The 9,487-nt window shown below is 39.2% G+C and overlaps 1 protein-coding gene across 1 annotated transcript; it reads left to right on the top strand.

The window, feature by feature from the left end:
• Positions 1-5,472: 5,472 nt before the first annotated feature.
• Positions 5,473-6,327, top strand: RXFP1 (relaxin family peptide receptor 1; the record flags this gene model as incomplete). The annotated part of the gene is given in 4 exon segments (XM_083368070.1): positions 5,473-5,549; positions 5,645-5,696; positions 5,700-5,783; positions 5,980-6,327. Coding segments are annotated over 4 exon segments (561 nt in total).
• Positions 6,328-9,487: the final 3,160 nt, after the last annotated feature.

The following is a 9,487-nucleotide window of genomic DNA, read 5'->3' as shown; positions in this document are numbered from 1 at the left end:
CAATTCTAATTCAAGTTGATTTAAGTTTCCCCTTGTTAAATCTGACCTGGATGTTTGGCAAAGTAAAAACTATTGAGCTCTGATTTAGACAACAACATTGGACAAATTGTTGACAGAGCTGAAAGAAGAGGGCAACACACATAATAAATAAAATTATACTCCTTGCACATTATTTATCCCATTTCCAATTCTAGCCCATCTGCTGTCTTTAATTATATTTCAGGCAACTTTTAGGTAACAAAAATACCATCTGCCATGTCTGTTACCCCACTGAGTTTATGTATTAATGGTTTGATAAATAAAGACCTGACAGTATTTACTTTTGGCTCAAGCAGGGGCCATATCTCAATGTAATCTACGGTATTTTCTAGAACCTTTCTATTATGTTGATTAAGTTTTATGTATGTAGTTTGTGACCAATTCAGTTTTTTCTGGATGAGACATAATTTTAGTGAATTCAGCTCTGGTTATAACAAACATGATTTTATGATTTTCTGACCCTAGAGATCAACAGGGACAATGCCTCCAAGTTAATTCTGTTAACATTATTTAAAGTGGAAGCAAGTGGCATATATTGCATATGTCTCCAAACTCCTTTCTTTGTGGTCCCTTAGAATACTCTTGAAATTATTGACAAACATAGTGAGAAAACTAATAAAAAGATATATAATCTATAAAAAAACAATTTCTGAAAGTATAAGTAAATAAAAGCTCATACCCAAATCCAAGATCCTCTTGAATATTATTGCCTTACCTACCACAGAACTATTTTGATTTTTGTCACTGACCCTCTCTCAGACTCTTCCCCCCCCACACACACACACATATTTCTTTTCCATGCCAATTCAGCTTCAATTGGTGTCCAGTTGTAGATCTTTTTGGACTAAAAACCCTGACTGCTGACTAATGCTACCTTATATCTAAATTACTGCAATATATTCAACACAGGGCTGAAGGTGACTTGGAAATTCTAATGGTCCCAAAAAGCAGATTTAGCTATGCAACACTAATAATCCATTCAGTGGTTACTGATTTGCCACATAATTCAGCTCAAAATACTCTGGCTCTTTATGATATTTGATCAGTTAGCATCCAAATTAAGGAACCTGATGCTTTTTAGATTCCATTTAAGTTTCAGAGAAAATGCTTATGTTGCTTTTTGTAAATTAACACAAATTACAATATATAAGATTATATCATTTGTTTATATGGATTGTAATAAGAAATGGCGATGCAAGTAGGGACAGGATCCAGATTACTTGCAAGCACTAGTTTGACTCTGATTCATATTCTGCCACTCCACACTTACTAGTGAGACAAAAATAGCATGACCAGAAGTGGCTCCTAATAAAGTATCCTCTTGGTTCTTTAAAGTAGTCTTCGCTTGCCAACTAGAATACATAATTCATAATATTTTCAGAAGATAATAAATATGCCCTATCATCATAAAACATTATTATCCAAAATAAAGCAAATTTACTTGTGGCAATACACTTTGGCGTATGGGATATGTTCATAATCATCTGTTTAACTCCTTCCTTCCTTCCTTCCTTCCTTCCTTTTTTCCCCATGACTGGAATGAACTGATGGAGGGATACAAATTGTTCAAAAGAAACAGAACTACAAAAAGAGGACAGGGAGTTGCACTATATGTAAGAGAATACTACATATCTATGCACATGATCAAAGATAAAAGCCCTCCAGAATCTACATGGGTCAATATAAAAGGGGGATACTACAGGCCAACCAGTTAACAAATGTATGTAGGAAGCATACCACAGTAGTAATGGGAGATTTCAACTACCCAGATATCAGCTGGGAGACAAACTCTGCAGCAAGCAGGAGATCAAACAGATTCCTAACCAACAACTTTGTCATCCAAAAGGTAGAGGAGGGAACTAGAAGTAAAGCTATACTGGACCTAATTCTTACTAACAGAGAAGAAGTTATAGAGGGAGTTGAAGTTGCCGGAAGCTTGCGGGAAAGTGATCACGTCATACTGGATTTCAATATAATGCAAACACAAGCAATAGAAAATAATCCAACCAATGTCTTAAATTTCAAAAGAGCTGATTTTAACAAACTCAGAGAGAACCTAGGAAAGATTCCATGGATGAAAATCCTAAAGGGGAAAACAACTCAAGAAGCATGGGAAACACTAAAAAATGCTATCATAAAAGTCTAGTCCAGCACAATACCACTTAAAAAGAGAAAACAAGAAATTCAATAAGAAACCAGCATGGCAGTACAAAGATCTTTCAGACAAACCAAAAGACAAAAAGTACAAAAATGGAAAGAGGGGCACATAACTAAGGCCGATTATCAGCAGACAGACAGAACATGCAAAGATGAAGTCAGGAAAGCAAACGCTCAGAATGAACAAAGACTTGCAACAGAAATCAAGGATAATAAAAAAGTTCCTTTCAATATATTAATAACAAGAAAAAAGTCAAGGAAACCGTAGGTCCACTAAAGATAGAAGAAGGCAAGGAAGTAATAAGCAATAGGGAAAGTAGAGCTGCTTAATTCATTCTCTGCATCAGTCTTCACACACAAAAAAATTATATCACAACATACCAAAAAAAAATACTGCAAAAGGCAAACTAGGTTGTTATTGTAAAAAATCAATAAAACAACAAATAAAAAAATAAAAAGGACTACTTTTCCTAATGCAGTATCAGACACCTATATACCCCTCTGAAATAAATATGACATAACTGACAATATGGTTGAATTCAAAATAGTAACAAATCATTATTCCCTTAACCATGGTTAATTAAATAAGCCAGAGTTGGTTATCTGCAGAAGACACTAAGCCATTTTTTATACATCATAATAACCAGCTCATTTTACAAACAAAACTAAGTAACTTAGTGCATTGTATAATTCAGAATGAAAAACACAAATATATGGAACAATATAAGCCATTTTTTGTGAAACAATACAGCATCTGAATGGACCTTAGATTAGAAATTATGACAATAATCAAATAATCAGTCAGCTCTGCCATCTTTGCTGTGCTTCACTAAGCTTCTTGGCATCCTGCCATAAATGGAGGGAGTGAGCAAATGAATTTGGGGAAGTTGTGGCCTGGGAAAAAACCTTTTCAAGATGTGCCTGACATCAAAGCGGTACCTAAAACATCGTAATGGGATGCTGTTGGACACTGATGATCTGGTCAAGGGGGGGGAGGGCCACAGAGGGGGAAAACCTTGTAACTACATGGAAATATTCAGTTCTAGCCTTGCTTTTGCTGCAACCACTAATCCTTAGTAAAAGAGCCTATCATTTCAATGAAATGGAGTTGAGGGTCTTTCTTTCCTAGGGATCTAGCTAGGACAGACCTGACACAATCTACTGTTAATGTAAGGACCCACTACGAAACCTCTTCCCAAGAAAGCAGAAATCTTGGAACAGATTCATCCCAAAAGGAACTTTTATTAGGAGAAATTGACAGCAGGCATAGAAGGCAGGATCTGAGGGTTTCCCGCTCAAATCAACAGGTTAAAGGACCAAAAAGAAAACCCCACCCCAATAGTTCATCTGGTCAGTTCAAACGGGCCAATCCTCAGGTATTAAGTCCGCTGTGGGACTCCATTCCCAAGGCTGTGAAAACGTTGTTGGGTATTTGCACCTTCTCTTCTGCAGCCAGAGATAAGCCAGATGGCTGGAGGCACATTCCTTTGTTACCCCAGCTTGGCATCAAGGGGAGAATAGTTCAAAGAGCAAGCAGATAGAGGGAGCGGAGAAGATACATTGTAGCGGCTAAGCAAAAGGACAAGATACATAGCAATTCCCCAAAGACCTTCCCCTCCCCCTAGGAGTATGGCAGAACCCACAGAGGGAAAAAGGAAAAGACCCAGACCCATCTAGTAAAATCTCTCCCTAAAAGAACTGGGTTCTGACAGTTAACTATGTTTGTAGGTTTTTCTTTCATAGAGACCTAGCTAACAACAGGGTTGAATAACTTCCTCCAACCATATTTAACAATCTGAAAGACCTTTCACATTTGTAAAGTCTTTTAAGAATTTATTTGATATGTAATAATTTTTATTGAATATATTTTTCTTGCCTTAGAAAAAAATGGAAATGTTATAATGAAAAAATATGCCTATATATGTTGCATAACATGTAAAAGTTTTATTTTTTTAAAGAGCCATGAGTAGAATTCTTGCCCTGATGCTTATTATGTTAACTTAGTAATTATCCTAATACCTAAGTGATTGGGACTTATCAAACTCCACCAGATGACAAAAGTGAGCTGTATATGAGTAAGCCCCACTATAAGATTTTATATAACATTTATTTTTGGAAGATTAGGATTTTCCCCAATATGATTAATTTGAGGATTTGTCTTAACTTTGCTGATAAGAGTAGACGTTTTGAAAAGCCAGAGGATACATATGGATGAAGACACATGAGAAGTCAATATTTTCAACAATTAGCTATGACTTGAGAAAGATGCCTTATTTGCTAAATTTAACACCTAAATGGGGATGACCTATTCAGTTTCCTCATCTGCCTCCAAGTTAATTAACATTACCCTTCCAAGTTTACCTGTCTTTTGCTTCAATCTCCTTTCTCCTCCTCTTTTCTTGCTATTTCTGATGGAAGGAGGAACATTATATGTATGTGAGAGAAGGAGATTTATGAGATAAAGAACAGTTGGTATATATAGAAGGCTCAATTGGTTTTTTATGTACCTTTACATCTAAAGTTGTGGGGCGGAATGAAGATAAGGAAAGCTTTAATGGCAAAGCTATTGCATAGGCCATAAGATTTTTTAACACACACACACACACACACACACACACACACACACAGAGAGAGAGAGAGAGAGAGAGAGAGAGAGAGAGAGAGAGAGAGAGAGAGAGAGATTATTCAGGGATGTTTTTGTTTGAATCCAGCAGTTGTTTTTAAAACTAATCCATATTCCTAAAAAACAAAATAAAAAGAAATATTCTATTTAGTCAAATTAGATACTCTCTGCTTAAAGGCACTCTTTCCTTGCTGCATCTGTTTATTCTAGAACCTCCTGAAATATGCCACAGATTAACACTTGTAGAATAGGAGTGATGCTGGGATGTTTCTATACCTACAAAGACGAAACACATTGAAAGTTGTATGGCATTTTGGGGGAGGGGTGGTTAGGCATTTGTATATAAAGAAGCGGGTTAGTGCTTCAAATACTTACAGAAGGCTGTAGATATAGTTTGGGGAAATGAATTTTTTTTCAACAAATACAAAATCCTAGCTAGAATATTCATGTACATTAAAGCTGCTCCAGCGAAATGTTATTTACCCATCCCAGAAAACTGATGTAAATTTAGATTTTACTATGTAATATTAGTGGCATCCTCAAAGAGGGAGGATTTTGGGTTGGGTTGGGGTCAAAATGACAAAAGCAGCATTGTGGCATTGCAATACTGTCCATTTTGTACATATGTCATGACATCACACACATGATGAAAGATGCAGTTTACAATGCAACACTTTCATCATTGTTATGAAAACAGCAAGCGCCTATTGATACTTACCGAATATATAATGTAATTTCATAAAGTATTCCATTCCACAAGTTTCAGTTTGATACAGAAAAGTCTTGTTTTCCCCCCAGATGCTTTAAAAAATTTGAATATTGTAGCATCTCATCCTTTGAGAACCTGTTAGCCAGCATTATACAGAGAGTATTCATCTGAGTTATATCTATTACTTGCTTTGGAAAACCTTTTATCATTTGCATGCAGCCTTATATTCAGTCAGAGAACAAGTTGCACGCCACAGTCCATCTATGTTAGAACTGAACAGTCCTCCCTCAACAGGTGAGGGAGGAATTCAACACCACCTATTCCCAATTTACAATGCTGTTCCAAGAAGACTCCATACCTCTAATTCAGGTGACCCTGAGGGCACAGATAAAGCCCCAAGTAGCCTCAATGGCTCAGAGTGTTAAGACCAGATGACTGCAAACAAACACAATCCTTCCATTCTCACACCCACCCACCCGCACCATCCTGTCAGAATCTATCCTTCCATCCCCCCATCATCTCGTCTCAGCTGTCAGTAACCGTCTTTCCATCTCCCACACCATCCAATACAACTGATAAAGCTTCCTGGAATGGACGCAAAAAAAATATCAAAAAAATCAGTCCAGATGTTTTTTGGAAAAAAAAAACACCTTTGTCAGTCTTCTTATTAACCTGTCTCACTTTGGAAAAATGCAGTTGCATAGTTTATCCTAGATTCTTCAGGCCTGGAAAATACAAGACAATTTCTATTTTGGTTGTTGGGTACTTTTTAATGCTTACTGAATTTTGGAATACTTGAACTAACTAGACTATAAATAAATGTTATGTCATACACAATTTTGTAGATAAAGCACTGTGTTTCTCCGAAAATAAGACCCACCCAGAAAATAAGCCCTAGCCTGATTTTTTAGTGTGCTTCTAATATAACCCCTACCCCAAAAAATAAGCTTGGGGGGTCATGGCCAGCACAGGAGGTGATGAGCCCTGGGGGCTCAGGCAGCAGCCGCAGCCCATACAGCGCAGGTAAGTCCGAGCACAGAAGCAGAGGCGGAGAGGCAGAGGCGAGGAGGCAGGTGATTTGGATGTGCTGTGCGGCCGCCAGGCTCACAGGAGACTTGTGCAGTGGCACCAGCAGCAGGTGGAGGCAGAGGCAAGGGGGGAGGCAGGGGATTCTCATACGCTGTGCAGCTGCCTGAGCAGCAGGTGGAGGCAGAGGCACAGGGGAAGGCAGGTGATCTGGATGCACTGTGCAGCCACCTGGCTATTAGGAGGCTTGCAGGAGGCACTGGCAGCAGGCGGAGGCAGAGGCATGTTGGGGGGAGGCAGGTGATCCCAATGCACTCTATCCTACTGTGTCTCAGCTTGTTCACGGCTGTGCTGGGGCAAGTGGCCACGCAGTGCGTTGGGATCACCTGCCTCCTCCTCGTGCCCCTGCCTCTACCTACTGCCGTGCAAGCCTCCCGCAAGCCAGGTGGCCACACAACATGTCCAGATGGCCTGCCCCCCCCCAGTGCCTCTGCCTAGTTTTCAATTTTTTTTGGTCCCATTATGAGATTCTAAGCCTGAACATGCTCATAGATACCATTTAAACAAGGTAGTCATGAGTAATCTGACACGTTACTTTTTAACATACACTTTCTAAAGCAGTACCTAGCTCTTCTTCTATCGGTTCAGAAGCAAAGATCAAGCCTGGTTAATACTTTGGTGAAAGAGCTCCAGAATATCTAGGCTGCAGTGGAGACTAGGAAGTCTCTACCCGAGGCTGCACCAGAAATGCCAGGGTGTATTGAACTGGTGCTTGGAGGCTTTTCGTATCTTGATGGGATAAAAACAGGCTGAACCCAAGCAAGATGGACTAAAGTTTGTGAAGAAGGATCTCTGCTGGGTCTGGCGATTGTGCAAAGGGTGGTCCATTCACTGTGAAAGAACAGGTCTGTGATACAGGTTTCTCCTGGATGCATAGTTATGGCTAATTAGGCAAGATAAAGCCGTAACTTGTGTTGGTGGATGTGGGTATCATGGTCCAGCTTTGGCAGGTACCCTGTTGTGAATTTATTTGGGGCATGAGGCCTTCGGGCTTCATGCAGTGCTTGCCATCTATTTCAATTAAACAAGGCTCTCTGTATGGGCTATTTCTGAAGACCACACAAAAGAGTAACTGGTACAAAATGGAGGGCCCTACAAATCAAATCAAATCTGCATCAATCATGTAATCTTTATTCTGTGGTTGCTTCACTGGTCTCCAGTAATTTTCCAGGTGCAATTCAAAATTCTGGTTTTAATCTATAAAGCCCGTATAACTCCGCACCAAGATACCTGCAAGGACTGCCTTTTCCACATACAGTACAAACAGCCCTATGCAAGTAGTTCTCAACTTACAACAGTTCATTCAGCGACTGTTCAAATTTACAATGGCACTGAAAAATATGACTCATGACCATTTTTCACACCACCTTTGTAGCATCCCTATAGTCATGTGATCAAAATTGAGATGCTTGGCAACTGACTCATACTTATGACCATTTCTGTGTCCCAAGGCCATGTGATCACCTTTTGCAACCTTTTGACAAGCAAAGTCAACGGGGAAGCCAGATAACACCTATTGTTACTAACTTACCAACTGTGTCAAGTGGTCGTAAAATGAGGCAAAACTCACTTAACAAATGCCTCAACAAAAATTTCAGACTCAGTTGTGGTTGTAAGACGAGGGCTACCTTTATTTCAGTTATGTATGCCATGTCAGTCACCATTATCTCTATTAAATGTTTGATTTTCTTTACAAGAGTTCATGCACATCTTATTTCCTATACTCTGAACACCCCTCTGAACAAAAATTGCAATTATATATTAGTTTAAAGCAATGCAAAGTTACTCAATGTTATGTAGTCAGTGCTTTTTTTGTAAAAGAAAAAGGTGCCGGAACTCACACATGTCATACAACCCGCCTTGCCTACCCTACAAGGTTCCATCCAAAAACGGTGCCGGAACTCCGTTCTGAGCGTTCTATGAGGAAAAAAAGCCCTGTATGTAGTTATGTTATGTACTGCTTGAAAAAGAATAAGCCATTCCAGTATTTTTATCATCATAGTTGCATTAAATTATCAAATGCTGCATACAGTAATTGACTTGCTTGTAACCCTGAGCCAGGATTTGTCTACAGATTCAATGTCACTCTATTGGGGGGGGGAAAGCAGATTATATACTTACTTATAATATAGTTTCTTCACATTTCAGTCAAGTAAGAGATAAACAAAACCGTAAAGCTCATGCATTGACCTCAAAGTAAGAAAATGCTTTTTATACAGAAGGAAACTGTTGTATTCTGTTAGGGGTGACTTGAAATCTGGCATAATGCATTTGGACCGAGCGCTCAGAAAAACAAAAATACGTTGCTCTTATTTTCTTCAAACGCTATAATATACAGAATGATTAAAAAAATTCTAATAGAAAAAAAAGCCGCACGTGGGCAGTTCAGAATCACGCTCCCATTCTAGTGAGGACGTTGCCAACAACTTGCCTAAATGACGTCCGTCTGCCAATGCAATTGAAGTATAACTCCTACGGATAAACGCAGCGCAAAATTACAAGGGGTCTTCAAACTTGGCCCTTTTATGACTTGTGGACTTCAACTCCCAGAATTCCTCAGCCAGCTGGCTGAGGAATTCTGGGAGTTGAAGTCCACAAGTCATAAAAGGGCCAAGTTTGAAGACCCCTGGCCCGGTAGACCAAATCCCAGCGCGCTCCAACCAATCAATGCTCCCTGCAGCATTTTTACACCCGCCTTTTTAATTCTACTCGGCTTCCGCAGTGCGCCTTTAAAGATATATATAAAAAAAATAGAAAATGATTAGGCTGTGCCTTGGTCTGAACGCTCGTTCAAAATTCCAAGCAGTTCTGACAATGTGCTCCGGAGATCTGAAAAGGGTTCGTTACTCTCCGAGCTAAACTGGAAAGCCAAT

Source organism: Vipera ursinii (genome assembly GCF_947247035.1).
Source record: "Vipera ursinii genome assembly, chromosome: 7".
In the NCBI taxonomy this organism is placed as follows: domain Eukaryota; kingdom Metazoa; phylum Chordata; class Lepidosauria; order Squamata; family Viperidae; genus Vipera; species Vipera ursinii.
This window is presented reverse-complemented; position numbering and strand designations above follow the sequence as displayed.